General features: G+C 35.3%; 1 protein-coding gene across 2 annotated transcripts in view; it reads left to right on the top strand.

Moving 5' to 3' along the window:
* PLOD2 (procollagen-lysine,2-oxoglutarate 5-dioxygenase 2) overlaps positions 1-16,891 on the top strand; it is a 118,859-nt gene that overhangs the window by 71,371 nt on the left and 30,597 nt on the right. For both annotated transcript variants that reach the window (XM_018049191.1, XM_018049202.1), the window contains exons 4-7: positions 367-530; positions 4,361-4,473; positions 7,429-7,492; positions 8,728-8,825. In XM_018049191.1, coding sequence (XP_017904680.1) covers positions 367-530; positions 4,361-4,473; positions 7,429-7,492; positions 8,728-8,825 — 439 coding nt within the window. The remainder of the gene's footprint in view (positions 1-366; positions 531-4,360; positions 4,474-7,428; positions 7,493-8,727; positions 8,826-16,891) is intronic.

Raw genomic sequence — 16,891 nt, forward strand, 5'->3', positions numbered from 1 at the left:
GCCTCTGTCAGTAGTAGCGCTTCTACTATGTTATACAACAAGTTACTGATTTTTAACTTCTCAACACTTTTGGAATTTTGATTTTGGAGAGTAAATGATTATTTAAAAAATTAAGACTAATACTAAAAAAGCTGTCTTTTATTTGGACTTCATTACCAGTGTAACATAAACAGTAATAACTTAATACAATCCATATAATTTAAGTTGAGGGAGAGTTGTTTGGTTTACTCTGCAAATAGCTGAAATTAATCTGATGTTGGATTCTAAATTCTGATTTTTATTAGAGAAAAATAATCTCTTGGTTTATATCTCTAAATTTCAACAACTGTATTGTAAAACTTCTTTTTTTCCCCTCTCATCAAACAGCTTTGATGTTATATTTGCTGGTGGTCCAGAAGAAGTTCTAAAAAAGTTTCAAAAGTCAAACCACAAAGTAGTGTTTGCAGCTGATGGAATTCTGTGGCCAGATAAAAGACTAGCAGACAAGTATCCCATTGTGCACATTGGGAAACGCTACCTGAATTCAGGAGGTGAGTAAGATACTGGAAGAAAAGTATAATGCGAGTCGTGGATTAAAATGTTGATGAAAACACCTTTTTAAAAAATATGTGACTATAGACATGTTTTAAATAACCATTATTCTCTTATTACTATGGAAAAATTATATCTGTTTAAATTCACAGTGTGTTTTATAGTTGACAAAACATTTTCTCATCTGTTATATCATATGATGCTCCTAAAAACACTAGTAATGTGTTATTACTAGTGTAAATATTATTTATATGTAAATGTTATTGTTTCTACATTATAAGTGAGAAAACCGTGTTTCCCTAATTTAAGTGACTTCTCCAATAGGCATTCAGTTATTAAAGGAAAAACTACAGGGATTCTGGTCGTCTGACTATAATTTCATTAAGAATTTGCTGGCTCTAGGTTAATGGGCTTAGTAAATTCCCTTACTTAGGAAAAACTGCAAGCTACACTTGAGTAGCTTTAACAAATAGGCATTAACTTTATCTATATTTTAAACAAATGGCCTGGTGGCTCAGATGGTAGAGAATCTGCATGCCAATGCAGGAGATCCGGGTTTGATCCCTGGGTCAGGAAGATCCCCTGGGAGAAGGGCATGGCAACCCATTCCAGGATTCTTGCCTAGAGAATTCCATGGACAGAGGAGCCTAGTGGGCTACAGTCCATGGGGTTTCAAAGAGTCGGACACGACTGAGTGACTAACACTTTGGCTTTCTTTCACTTTTATTTTAAATATATCGGAGTAAATGATTTGTCTTGAAATCCCTAGTCATAAAGATTCAACATTGAGTGCTTAGGTGAACTTAAAGTACTGCCTTAGCTATACCACTATGAATTAAGAAATAAATGATCAAGTTTCCCCCTTCCATCAAAAAATAAAAGGAAGTTTGACTTTAGATATTATTTTATTTCTTTAGACTGAGATTAAGTAAAAATATGGCCAGAAAACGTGGATATAGGACAGATAACTTGTCAGAGAAACAATGTTGAGTGGAAATTGTAAGTAAGCCACACTGGAAAGACAGATTTTATTGTGAATTACATAAAATAACCGCTTGTATTCAGGCCAGTTCAAATAAGTGCTGTTTGAGATAGCAGATCTGGGTTTTAGACTTTACTCAATTACTTTTGTATATGAAACTTTTGACAAGTAACTTAGTTACAGCTCTACTCACCTGCATTTTCTTTTAGAAACCCATTTCCATGGTGATTCTTTGGAACTCTGTCAGCCCATATAAATTTGCTCTTCTGAAACCTTAAGTCTTAGTGTGTACTGCCAAGTTTCAGCTCCCTTTTTTTCTCTTCAATACATTTTTCGTTCATGGTTTTGGGGATCTCCTGACCATTTTCTTTTTCTCCTAATTTATCTACCGTCTTTGGGTTTTACTTCAACATTCAAATCTGAACCTAGGGTTTCTCATATTGGTCACATTATCCTCTTAGATTTACAGTAAAGATGGCTGCCTGCTCTTGACTTCTCTGTCTAGGCAATTTTAAATGAGAATGAGAGCTCTATCTGCTCCCAACTGTCAGACCCTCAGTGATACATGGCTTATCTTTACCCTAAGTCCTAGAGAGATTAAAAGCCGCTTAGCTATGGAATTCTGGGATGAGTTTTACTTTGTATTTATTACTTTTTCTAAACATGACATGCTTAGTGAAACATAACATATGTAAAATCTAGATAGTGAAATATTTACTCAAAAATCTAAATTTCAAACAGAGGCGTAGTACTTTGGAAGCAGTAAAACTAGCGAGTGCCTTTGTGAACAAGTTTAATTAAGGAGAATGTGTTTATAAGTGAGAAAGTGATCATGAGAAATGAAAGTGTTAGTCTCTCAGTCATGTTCTGCTGTTGCTGCTGCTAAGTCACTTCAGTCGTGCCAGACTCTGTACGACCTCATAGATGGAAGCCCACAGGCCCCTCTGTCCATGGGTTTCTCTAGGCAAGAATACTGGAGTGGGTTTCCGTTATCAGCTCCAGGGGATCTTCCTGACTCAGGGATCAAATCCAGGTATCCTGCATTGAAGGCAAATTCTTTATGATCTGAGCCACCAGGGAAGCCCAAAAGTGATCAGACAGGGTATCAGAACATCATCCTTATTCTTTCTGTAGTCAGAGTAATTAAAGAAATGCTAGAAAATCTAAGTATGTTCAATAAAAGTTTATGTAAATTTATGAATGATATGAGAGTTATTTAAGAGACATGAGTTTTGTTTGTGTGTACCTCAATTAGTTAAAAAATCATGGAGAGTAAACATGTTTCCTTATGAGGAAAATGGTGGAATATTAGAAACCTTAGTCTTCTGAAATAGTATGGCAGTTTAATAGCAAACTGTACACCATAAACTACATATAACATGCTTTGAAAATAAATGTAATTTCTTCTCATTTTAAAGGACATTTGTAATTTATAAAAAGGATAAGGAAACATAATTTTTGAAAAACAGTAATATAAACCATTGGAAAATGTCATATTTTGCTGCTTAAACATGTTTTTTTTTAATAACAGAAGATTAGTTTTAAGAGTTAAAAAATATATATTTTTCAGTGTTTTAGGATTTTTCTAATTTGGCAAAAATGAGGACTAAATCAGACCAGTGACTGATTTAGTCATGTTTTCATTTTGTCTTGTTTGCTCTAGTTAACAATAATTTTCCTGCCTATTTCTTTTAATTCTTTTATTACTATGAGGACATTATAATTTTGAGGATTATAAGTTAGGTTTCTTTTCAATTTTCAGGAGTAAAATTGCTCCTTGTTAAAAGTATTGCATATCAATGAAACATAGCAGTTTGGCTGCATTTCTGAAATTCAGAGGAAGACTCAAACACAGGGAAAAATGATCCTGTTGTCTTTGTCTTTTATAGACAACTATTGTTGGCATATTGAATGCTTGTGCTCTAAGGCCAAGGTGAAAAATCCAATTTTAGACTTCCTTTTTCCAGACCATGACAAAACCTAGCCAGAAAATGGTTTAGCAGACATAGTAATGACTAGCTCAGTGAAGGAAAAATTCCCAAAATGTCCTAGATATAAAATTTCTTTGGGATGTTTGCAGTCAGTGACAAATCCAACATTCTTTTGATTGTGTTAGCATCTCTGGCACTGACATTAAAACCACTGTAGTATTTTTTTTTTTCCAGAAACAGTGAATCTTTTACATTGGATCTAAGAACAGCATTTCAGAAGAAAGAAAATTCTTCTGATTCTGATTTTTTTCCTAGTAACTCCTTTTTCCCCTGACATGTGTTCAGAAACATTAGTTCCCTCTCTTGTATCAGTTAATTTGGGGAGATGGGTTGAATGGATGGGTTGTAGTAGCATGGAAACATATACACTACCATATGTAAAATAGATAGCTGGTGAGAATTTGCTGTATGACTCAGGGAACTCAAACCATGGCTCTGTGACAACCTAGAGGGGTTGGATGGAGTGGGAGGTGGGAGGGAATTTCAAGAGGAAGGGGACATATGTATACTTATGGCTGATTCATGTTGATGTATGGCAGAAACCAATACAATATTGTAAAGCAGTTATCCTTTAATTAAAAATAAATGAATTAAAAAATTAATTTGGGGAATGTGTTTATTCAAAGAAAGTCTTTTATTTGCATTTGATAGTAAAAACTTTTTCTGTTTGAATTTATATATGAAACAAAGGACACTCAATAACTCATACTTCTCTCATGGTGAGCTGTGAAATTCTAAACTATGGGTTAGGACTAATAGCTTTACAAATCTATGCAACTGGTCTATGAAATTAACACAGACATGAGTCTTGGTCTTTGAGTTCTAGATCCTCTATTCATTCTCTTTTCTATTGCAGGATTTATTGGTTATGCTCCTTATATCAACCGTATAGTTCAACAGTGGAATCTCCAGGATAATGATGACGATCAGTTATTTTACACTAAAATTTACATTGATCCACTGAAGAGGGTAGGTAATAGCTCTCACTTTCAATGTAATGTCTGGGTTCAAGTGGCTACTGGCACTCCAGTCATTGCATCCATATTTGGGCAATTTTGCAGGCAGAGTAATAAATATGGGGCCATCTCAGTTGTGTCAACTCTAAGGAGCCTATCTGGAAGTCTCACAAAATGCTTTCTTATACTTTTCTTTGATCAGAACATATGTATTTGGCTACACATAATATGGAAAGGGTTCCCTGGTGGCTCAGTCAGTAAAGAATCTGCCTGCAATGCAGGAAACTGAGGTTCGATCCCTGAGTCTGGAAGATCCCTGGAGAAGGAATGGCAACCCACTCCAATATTCTTGCCTGGGAAATCCCATGGACAGAGGAGCCTAGTGGGCCACAGTCCATGGGGTCGCCAGCGTTGAACATGACTTAGCGATTAAACCACACACATACCATATCCCAAAATGCAGAGGAGTTTTGTTCTTTATTTCAAGCACATGTGTTACTAAAATCTGAATTCTCTTATTAAGGAGAAGAATGTTGGGAATGAGCACCTTGAATTAAACTCTAAGGACAATATTCCTGAGATTGATTTAAATGGAACTTTGGAGAAAAGTAAAAACAGTTCTTTAATTTATTAGATACTATTTTCAGTATAATTACCTAATATAAGTTAATGTTCTATAAGTTTATTTTGTATAATCAATACAGTTCTAAAATTTATTCAGTTGTGTGTTTCAGGGTACTGTCATTAGGAAACAAGTGTTTGGTTTTTTTTTTTAAGTATATTTTAGAGTGAGTTTGCACTGTGTCTGCTTTTGTATTTTTGATAAATACTATCTAAATATTTTAATTAGATACTTCTTAAGAAACTTTATTCTTAATTTTATTTTATTTTTTTACTGTCTCTTATGTGACTGACACAAACAGCCTGAGGACTTGATCTCTCATTCGAGAGGAGAAACCTACTCTTGGCATGAGTACTAGCCCTTGCAGCTTGATGCCTGTCTTTCTGAGTGTAATTCCACAGTGAAAGTGCTCTGAGTGTTATTTGTTTTTGCTTTAGGATGTTTCCTCTGAAATCTCACTGCTGGGTCTGTAGTATTTTTAGTTGTGTAAATACTATTTATGTTTTCTCTAGGCATAAAATTTAATGTGGTTAGCATGTGTCTTAGTCTGCTTGGTTTGCCATAACAAAATATCATAGACTGGGTGGCTTAAATAACAGAAATTGTTTTCTCAGAGATCTGGAGGCTAGAAGTCTGATATCAGGGTGCCAGAATAGTTAGATTCTGGGGAGAACTCTCTTCCTGCCTTGTAGATGTCAGCCACCTTCTTGCTGTATTCCACACGGTGGAGAGAGAGATAAGAGATAGAGAGTGAAGTTTGGGGCTTGAACATATGAATTTTCAGGGAACAGAAACATTCCATCTGTAATAGCATGCAAAGACAATTCTAGGAATATTATTTCAGAGCAATGTAGCTGAAAAATTGGTCCATTGAGAGTAAGGTTGTAAAGTAGATTAATGTTTATGATTAGATTGTCTTCCAGGGAACAAGTGTCTTAATTTCATTGCTGCAGTCACCATCTGTAGTGATTTTGGAGCCAAAGAAAATAAAACCTGCCAGTTTCCAATTTTTCCCCATCTATTTGCCATGAATTGATGGGACTGGATGCCAAGATCTTAGTTTTTTAAATGTTAAGATTTAAGCCAGCCTTTTCTCGTTCTTCTTTTACCTTCATCAAGAAGCTCTTTAGTTCCTCTTCACTTTCTGCCATTAGATTGGTATCGTCTGCATAGCTGAGGTTGTTGATATTTCTCCCAGCAGTCTTGATTCCAGCTTTTGATTCATCCAACCAGGCATTTTACATGATGTGCTCTGCATATAATTTAAATAAACAGGGTGATAATATACAGCCTTGATATATATTATCCCAGTTTGGAACCAGTCTGTTATTCCATGTCTGGTTCTAACTGTTGCTTTTTAACCTGCATACAGGTTTCTTAGGAGACAGGTAAGGTGGTCTTATATTCCATCTCTTTAAGAATATTCTACAGTTTGTTGTGATCCAAACAAAGACTTTAGTGTAGTCAATGAAGCAGAAGTAAATGTTTTTCTGGAATCTCTTTGCTTTTTCTTTGATCCAACAGATGTTGGCAATTTGATTTCTGGTTCCTCTGTCTTTTCTAAATCCAGCTTGTACATCTGGAAGTTCTCCGTTCACATAACGAAACTGACCTTTTCTAGTCCTGTTGTCACTGCTGAGTTTTCCAGACTTGCAGACATATTGAGTGCAGCACATTAACAGAATCATCCTTTAGGATTTTATATAGCTAAACTAGGATTCTACCACCTCCACTAACTTTGTTCATAGTAATGCTTTCTAAGGCTTACTTGACTTCACTTTCCAGGATGTCTGGCTCTAAGTGAGTGACCACACTATCATTTTTATCTGCATCATTAAGACCTTTTTTGTGTAGTTCTTCTGTGTATTCTTGCTACTTCTTAATATCTTCTGCTTCGGTTAGATCCTCACCATTTCTATCCTTTATTGTGCCCATGTTTGCATAAACTGTTGCCTTAGTATCTCGTTTTCTTGAAGAGATCTTTAGTCTTTCCTATTCTATTGTTTTTTTATTTCTTTGCATTGTTTACTTAAGGTTTTCTTATCTCTCCTTGCTATTCTCTGGAACTCTGCATTCAGTTGGGTATATCTTTCCCTTTCTCCTTTGCCTTTTGCTTCTCTCATAAACCTGTTTTAGCAGTCAGGCAGATGAAACTGCATAATAATAATACCCAACCTCAATAGCTTAATATAACACATAACATGGGTCTTTCTGAAGAAGTTTATTGGAATAATTTGTGTTTTGGATCTTCATATTCCCCCAAAGAGCAAACTATATCAACATGATAGTGTTGTTTGCTGTTTCTTTTGTCATTTTAAATATTTTTTTTTCCATTCTTATTTTTAGGAAGCTATTAACATCACATTGGATCACAAATGTAAAATTTTCCAGACCTTAAATGGAGCTGTAGGTATGCTTCCTAAATAGTGGGTTGCTCATGTGTGCAAATGAACACCAGTGTTGTCAAACTGTTTATCCTTTTTAATATTCATTCTGGAGCTATGACTAAGGTTGACATGTAGGTATTGCAACTATTAAGCAAAATATTAGAGTTAAGCTGAGCTTGATATAAATACATTCAGTTAAAATCATTTCCTACGAATAGTACAGAAAGATAAACTTCTGCTTTTAGGTAACTTAAACTTTAGTGATTTACCACTGGGGACTCTAGATATAGTTTTAAATTAATTACATTTTGTTATTACAGTTTTCAGTATCAGCTTTTAATATTGTGAATTACTCAGCAGTATTAAATTATTTTAATATAGGTTACAGGTAACTGGTAATGAGACATGTGCTGTGGAGTGTGGTGTATGTGTGTGTGCATGCCTGTATATGTTTTCCTTGTAGAGGTGTATTTTGATAAAAATACATGAATACATTAAATTTAATTAATTGATACATTAAAAAATACATTAATACCTCACAAATGCATTAATACCTCACAAATTAAAAATATATTGCAATTCAATATACTTCTTTAAGGCAGTTCATAAATTAAAAGATTCTTAGAGTAGAAGGCATTTAGTTCAGAGTGCTCTGGAAATATGAGGAAAGGAGCTTGAAAACAAAAAAAAATGTTTCTGCTCCTTGTTTCAGCTCCCTGTGCTGACTTGTTTATTCCTGGAATTAGCATTAGGCCTGATTTTCAAGAACTTGAAGTACTATCAGTGATGCCAATTGTAGAAACCTAGTTTATGCCTGGCAGTTTTCTACTTGCTAGACATATATTGTTACCTTCATAATAGCCTAGAAAATCAGGCAAGAATCCCATTTTACAGATGAATAAATTGAGACAATAATTTAATCCATTTGGGATTACATCACTTTCAAAAGACAGGGACAGTATTGTGAAGATGCTTCCTTTCAACCAAGACCTCTCAGTGTGTTAGCAGGTCAGTTTGCCAGCACCAGGTTGCAGAAGGTCAGGTGCTTAGAATCTGCATCTGTGTCAGTGTTGACCTTCATTTTGGATATCTGCTGACTTGAAGCAGGCAAAGTTTCTAAAAGTGTGGCACATGGAATAGCATGCATGAGAAATTTTACAACAAACTAAAATATGTAGACAGATATGTACATGAATATGTGTATATGAACACATACACACACATTTTAAATGACTAAAATCTTTTTTTTAAAATGCAGATGAAGTTGTTTTGAAATTTGAAAATGGCAAAGCCAGAGCCAAAAATGTATTTTATGAAACATTACCAGTGATGATTAATGGAAATGGACCTACCAAGGTGAGTCACAGTGGAGAGCTTTCTCTGTTTCTTTATTTCTTGAGGATGGATTACTGAGAAGTATATATTGATAGAATGACTTCTTCCCCTCCTTCCCCTTTTCCCCCTTCTTCCCCTCTCCCTCCTTCCCTTCCTTCTTCCCGTCCCCATTTCCTTCTCTCCCACCTTTTCCTCCCCCTCTTCTTCCTTTAATATCTTTAAGAGGCTTGATAAATAACAAGGTTCTACTGTATAGACAGGGAAATTCAATACCCTGTGATAAATCATAATGGAAAGAATATTAAAAAAAATAATGTCTATTCATGTTTAACTGAGTCACTTTGCTGTACAGCAGAGGTTCCCACAACGTATTTTGGTGCCAACAATTTACTAGTTTCGTTCCTTTACACACTGTGTTATCTGATTTCATTCAGATTAATCAAACTGATGATTTTTTTCCTCAGGAGATTGATAGCTTTCTGTTCTATTTGTAACACATTTCACTTTAGTGTTTTGTGTAACAGCTTACTTGAGAGTGAACCACATTCCCTCAAAACAGAGTATCCTTTCTGAATAAATGTTGAAGTTTATAAGGGTTCATTTGTTTCACTTGAGTCACTATTGTCAAAGTTAACAGGTCTGTTAACATTGGGGTGTAACTGTATCCCAAAAGCTTCCCCTTGAATTTATGATGGATTATACTTGAAAGACATAATTTTTCTAATGAAATTTTATATGTTTTCAAATATATATAATTGATTTTGCTGAAAGTGTTACTGACTGAAAAATCTGTAATGAGTTTGTATTTCTGGTATCCAATTAAAATGGAAATATTAATTGTTTTGTATATACTTATATGTAATACACATATATATATATACACATATATATATACACATATATATACACACAAACATACACATATATGGTTAGTGATATCATGCTTAAAACAATGTTCTGGCATACCAAGATGATGCCTGGATTACCCATAAGTACATAGAAAAGAGATTATTAGATGAATTTGCATTGTGGAAAGAGAGAGAGGAGATGAGGTCTGCTATTTCATAGCAGTGAGAAGCCTGAATTCCAATAAAAGCTATATGCTTGGGAAGACAGTCAAGGAAAAGCCCACACTGGCAGCTTTTCTACCATAAAAGTGGAGAAAGTAGATTACCCTTCTCTACTTATTTTCCACCTTGCTTTTCATCACATTCCAGCCCTCCTACAGAACCTTGGCTGTGGACTCCTTTTTCTGTCTGATAACAGTTTTCCCAGCTCTAGTCTCTCCTTCTCATCAACATTTTAAAGAAGTGAAGTCTTTCTCATCCTATGAACCCAGCCAACACAAACTGTAACATCCTTCTCAGTCTACATTGCTTTCCAGCAGTGTAGGACATTTTCCTTCCCCTCACAGCCACGCTCTTTAGAGACTATTGCTCTTCCCACCACCCAGGAATGGCTCCTGCCAAAGTGTTATGTTGTGATATCCTTGTTGAGGAGTAGACACAAAGACGCTCTCACTTATCTTTCATCCAAAGATAACATTTGATGATGTTCATCCCATTTGGTTCAATTTGAAATACTTCCTTTTGCTTCCATCATGCTCTGCTGGTTTGTCTAATAACTTTCTGGCCAATCCTCCTTCTTTAGTTTCTCTGTTTATCTTTCTTATATATACTACTAAGTCACTTCAGTCGTGTCTGACTCTGTGCGACCCCATGGACGGAAGCCCACCAGGCTCCCCTGTCCCTGGGATTCTCCAGGTGAGAACACTGGAGTGGGTTGCCATTTCCTTCTCCAGTGCATGAAAGTGAAAAGTGAAAGTGATTGGCTGTGCTGGGTTTTTATTGCTGTGCATGCACTTTCTCTAGTTGTGATGAGTGAGGGCTACTCTCTAGTTGTGGTGCTAGAGCTTCTCATTGCACTGGCTTTTCTTGCTGCAGAGCACAGACTCTAGGCATGTGGGCTTTAGTAATTGCAGTGCAGAGGCTCAGTAGTTATGGCTCTCAGGCTCTAGAGCCCAGGCTCAGTATTTGTGGCACACAGGTTTAGTTGCTCAGTGGCATGTGAGATCTTTCTGGACCAGGGATTGAACCTGTGTCCCCTGCACTGGCAGGCAGATTCTTAACCCCTGGACCACCAGCGAAAGTCCCTTAATATAAATTTTTAAAATTTAACACTCTGTGTAGTGAAATTCAGGTCCTCTTCCTGTATTGTTTTAGTTAAGTATTCTGTAGATATCTGTCGGAGACATTCTTTTCTCTGTATTCTTAGGTAATCTGCTTCATTCCCAAGTTAGAAAATCTCTCAGTGGTAATTATTTTCAAATCCTTGCTACAGCTTCTATCTTTCCTGAGCTCTGGGTGTGAATGCCCAATTGTTAGATTTATCTGTGTGTCAAGGCCTGGAACTCAAGACCTTCAGTTCTTTCCCTCTACCACCCAATTGATTAGCCACAACCTGGTCTTTGTTTTGGCTGTAGTTGCCTCTCTCTTCCAGTCCCCCTGGAGAAGTAAATGGCAACCCACTCCAGTATTCTTGCCTGGGAAATCCCATGGACAGAGGAGCCTGGCAGGCTACAAGTCCATGGGGTCGCAAGAGTTGGACACGACTGAGCAACTAAACCAACCATCCAATCCAAGAGCTATACCTTCTAACTCTGTGCATGGTGGTTTGACTAATTTTCTTGGAGTCAAGAGCAACTTTTTAGTGCAGGCCACCTGCAACCTCCCAGTAACAGTCATCTGCCGGCAGCTTGGACCTAGAGTATTCTGCAGAAGCAAAAACCCAGTCACATTACTCAACCTGTGTGCTGCCCTCTGTAGTCTTAGCTATGAAGTTCCACATTCTCAACTTGTTTTGTAAAGTTTTGTGTTTTTTTTTTTCCTTTGAAGTTTTTTTTTTTTTTTCCTTTGAAGTTTGCTTCTGGTTTAAGGGTCCCCGGTCTACCATCTCATCTTCTCCCCCACTCCTGATACTGTAATATTTATACACCATTTCTCCTTCTCACTCTCTCCCTCAACTCCTGCCATACTGAGTTAATTTAAACTTTGCAAACATTTCATCTTTCCTCTGTCTGCAAGTCTTCTGTACATGCACATCACTCACTGTGGAATCCTCTAACCCTAATTTCTATCTGCTGTACCCATCTATTAAGTGCTATTCATCTTTTGTGTGTGCTTAATCACTCAGCTGTGTCTAACTCTTTTGTGATCCTTTGGAAAGAAGCCTGCCAGGCTTCTCTGTCCCTGGGACTCTCCAGGCAAGAATATTGGAGTGGGTTGCCTTGCCTTCTTCCAGGGGATCATCCTGACCCAGGGGTCAAACCCATGTCTCCTGTGTCTCCTGCATTGCAGGTGGATTCTTTACCTGCTGAGCCATTCATCTTTTAGGTGTCAGCTTAGTCTTTACTCCTCAAGTTTCCTGCATGCCTTTATAATATCTGGAACTTTGTCTATCACAGAACATAATACCATACACTGTACAGGGACAGGATTGACCTGTTTTAAATTTTTGTCTCTTACTGGGTCTGTTGCCTAGGAATTATAGAAATCGTATCTATCCTGTTCACTTTTTGTTTTGCCAGGCTTCAGCATATGTGCAGCATATATTTATCTTTCAATAAATTGTGATTGAATGTCAAGGTCTATAAATAGTCCAGTGACTTAGCATTATTCTTGGGAATAGTGAAGTGGATTTTTTTCTGGCAGGGCAAAATATTCATGCAATATGTGTGGTTCCCTGTAACTGTCCCTAGACAGATAAATGGATTTCTACAGCCACTTGAATAACTAAATAGTGTGCTATTTTTCTTAGTAATATGATACTTGAATCAAACTTAAATGTCTTTAAGAGGGCAGTTGGTCCCCAAAATTTGGCTATTTTGAGTGAGGCCTGATATTCAGTGATTTCATTGTATTCACCAGTTTTTTCCAGATTTCCAGGGTAATGCTGATAGTTTTACAAAGTGATCAAAAGACTTCTCATAAGAAAACTAGCTCTTAGTCCTTAGTCATTTAGAAAGTTCTGTATGTACTAAGAAATTTTCAGTCTTCCAAGCAACATTTTTACTTTGGGCTCTCTGTTTCTGGCATTTCAAGCAGTATGATGATCCCATTATATTTTCTGTGACATGACCTTATAATTCTATTTGGCAGCAAAAATGAAGTAATTTTTTATTGTAAAATTATATTTGGTATAATATAAAATTTGAGAAAGGGCTATATAAATGAGCATTCAAACCAGTGCCTTCAAACTAATGCCAATTGGCTTTCAAACTAATGCCAATATTTTATTCAGTAATATGTTAAAAAATATCATATATCACCCAGGATAATAAAGAAAATAAAAGCAGATTACTCTTTTTAGATATCCCATTTTTATTTAACCATCATAAAAGATGAAAGGATTTTTATTTATTTTGTCAATTAGCTTTATTTTTTTATTTAGTAAGGAATGATTATAATGTCAGTGGTTTTGAGCCATAACCTCATGAATGTTAATATTTAAAACATTTTTATTTAAAAATGTGCATAATATATAAATGGTAAATTGTTGATAGTGTGTTTATAGACCAAAGTATGTAAAGATGAGTTTATTTCTTACTTTCTTGAAATCTCATGCTGTTTAACTTTTAAATTATAAATTTTAAAATCACTTATAATCCCACTACATCTCATTTTGTTTTCATTCATAGTTACTTTCAGTCTTTATGTCCTTGCAATATGTACCTTTAAGCATTCATATTTTTCATTTGTTTTCATAATGATGTATAAACAACTTTGTTGCTTTTAAATTAACATTCTTTTTGAAATATGTTTTTTATTTATTCTACATAATTGTCTTCATACTTGTCTAGGTATATTGTAATATAAATCAGTTTTTAGATAGAAACCATGACTTCTGGTTTGAAGTTTTGCTTTTTATTCTTGAAACTTAGTTACTGTTAGTAACACATCATAAGATGCTTATTTTAATTCCTTTTTTCTTTTAAATATCAGATAATGTACATCTTAAGGTAAATCATTATGAAATTGATAGTATTTTTATACAAACAGAAGTTAAACATAAGAAAAGCAGATCATCTAATTTGCACATGAAAACAAGTCATTTCAGAAATGAATTTGATCTGCAATAAAAATAGGGACTCTAATTTTGTGCACATAACCTCAATGCTTGGGTCACTATGACCTTGAATACTTGGGTGACTTGAAAAAAATGAAAGAAAAAAGAAAAGATTCAGTTGGAAAAGTTTCTCTGCCAGTGACATGACATCACCCTTGGAAATGTTTCGATATTGTGAAAACAGGATTAAGAAAGCACTACCACCTAGTAGCTGGGGACTTCCTGGAACAGCCTAACTACATAAACAGTTCTCTGCACTTTCCAAAGCTGCCAGCACAAATGTCTGCTATTTTTGATGAAGAAAACAGATGGAAACAGAGGGTAAGGGTGATGGGTAACCTCTGCCTGTGTGATGAGAGGTCCAAAAAGAGAGAGATTTCCAGTCTTAGTGATCTCTGAAAATCAAATAGATGTAAAAAGTAAAAAAGTTTTAAAGTTTAATTCTGAAAACTAAATGTAATGTCTTTTATGCTCTAACCTTTTAAAAAAGATATTGATCATTTTCATATTCACCTAGGGGTCCTAACAGACTCATCAGTAATTCATGAAATAAATATTTAATTTCTTATGAGATTTCTGAGATAAGGAAGGTGCCAGTCTTTATATATAGGTGGGAATTTTAGATATGTCCAACCATGGGGGAGATTTTTTTTCTTCTAAGCAAATTATTTCCCAGGATATTTAAAACAAAACTATGTATTTCTCAACAGCTTTAAAAAAAATTCCTTTTAGAAGTAATGCTTAATAGAGAACCCATTTAAACATGAATCTCTATTCTATTTTTAATTCAAAAACATAATGTTATGTAGGATATGAATAATTAACATTTGCACTTGTAGTTTGACAATAGTAAAATTTTTGTTTTTGTTATAGAAACATATTCAAATTATCGTATTGATTCTTGAAATGTCATTAATGAATATCATAACTGCATATTTTCTGCCTTGTAATTTGTTTCCTGACTTTTCATGTAGTATAAGAGGGATGTGAATGAGTTACTTTTCCATGTCTTCTGATTGTGCTATAGAGAATAATGTGACTATCTATAATATCTATAAAACACAGAGGTTTTCTCTTTGTAATTATACTGTACTTGTTTCAATAGCCTTTGCTTCAGTTTTAGTACAGTAAAAATATTTGAATATAATATCAAATATTTGAGAAGAATCAGATAAAATAGTACTGAACTAATTTCTTTATCTATTCTATACCATAAGATCTCTTTTAAGGTCTTCAGTTCAGTTCAGTCACTTAATCATGTTCTACTCTTTACGACCCCATGAACCACAGCACGCCAGGCCTCCCTTTCTATCGCCAACTCCTGGGGACCACCCAAACCCATGTTCATCGAGTTGGTGATGCCATCCAGCCATCTCATCCTCTGTCATCCCCTTCTCCTCCTGCCCTCAATCTTTCCCAGCATCAGGATCTTTTCAAATGAGTCAGCTCTTTGAACAGGTGGCCAAAGTATTGGAGTTTCAGCTTCAACATCAGTCCTTCCAATGAATACCCAGGACTGATCTCCTTTAGGATGAACTGGTTGGATCTCCTTGCATTCCAAGGACTCTCAAGAGTCTTCTCCAAAACCACAGTTCAGAAGCATCAATTTTTCAGCGCTCAGCTTTCTTCACAGTCCAACTCTCACATCCGTGCATGACTACTGGAAAAACCAAAGCCTTGACTAGACAGACCTTTGCTGGCAAAGTAATGTCTCTGCTTTTTAATATGCTGTCTAGGTTGGTCATAACTTTCCTTCCAAGGAGTAAGCATCTTTTAATTTCATGGCTGCAATCACCATCTGCAGTGATTTTGGAGCCCAAAAAACTAAAGTCTGACACTGTTTCTACTGTTTCCCCATCTATTTCCCATGAGGTGATGGGACCGGATGCCATGATCTTCGTTTTCTGAATGTTGAGCTTTAAGCCAGCTTTTTCACTCTCCTCTTTCACTTTCATCAAGAGGCTTTTTAGCTCCTCTTCACTTTCTGCCATAAGGGTGGTGTCATCTGCATATCTGAGGTTATTGATATTTCTCCCAGCAAATAAGTTTAGCAAATATCTATCATCTCATATAAGTACAAAATAAAAGAAAAAGAAAAAATGTTTTCTTGTGATGAGAACTCAGGATTTGTTTCCTAACAACTTTTATGTATAACTTAGAGCAGTGTTAATTGTATTTATCATGTTTATTACATCTGTAGTACTTACAGTTGAAATTTGTACATTTTGATCACCATCCAAGTTTAGCTTGTCCACCTCTTGCCTCTGGTAACCATATATATGATTTCTTTTTCTATGAGATTGTTTGCGTGCTTGTTTCTTTTTGAAGTATTATAATTGCCTAAAATACCATGTTCCTGGTGTACAACATAGTGATTCGATATTTCTGTACTTTACAAAATGATCACTATAATAAATCTAATCATCATTATATCACCATAAAAGGTACTACATTATTATTTACTATATTCTTCACACTGTTCATTTCATGCACATCTCATTTATTTTGTAACTGGAAATTTGTACTTATTTATCTCCCTCATCTAATTTTCTGATCCCACCACTCTCATCCCCTCTGGCAACCATCTGTTTGTTCTTGTATCTATGATTGTTTCTAATTAGTTATGTTTATTCATTTGTTTTTAGATTCCATATATATGTGAAATCATATGGCATTTGCCTTTCATTGTCTGACATTTCACTTGGAATAAAATCCTCTTGGTTTATCCATGTTGTTGCAAATGGCAAGATTTCATTCATTTTATGGCTGAGTAATATTATATATATATATCACAATATCTTTATACATTCATGTAATGATGGACACTTGGGTTGCTTCCATACCCTAGCTATTGTAAATAATGCTTCATTGAACATAGGTGTGCATATATCTTTTTGAATTAGTGTTTTTGTTTTCTTGGAAAAAATATCCAGACATGGAATATGTGCATCATATGTTAGTTG

Source organism: Capra hircus, chromosome 1 (genome assembly GCF_001704415.2).
Source record: "Capra hircus breed San Clemente chromosome 1, ASM170441v1, whole genome shotgun sequence".
Lineage (NCBI taxonomy): Eukaryota > Metazoa > Chordata > Mammalia > Artiodactyla > Bovidae > Capra > Capra hircus.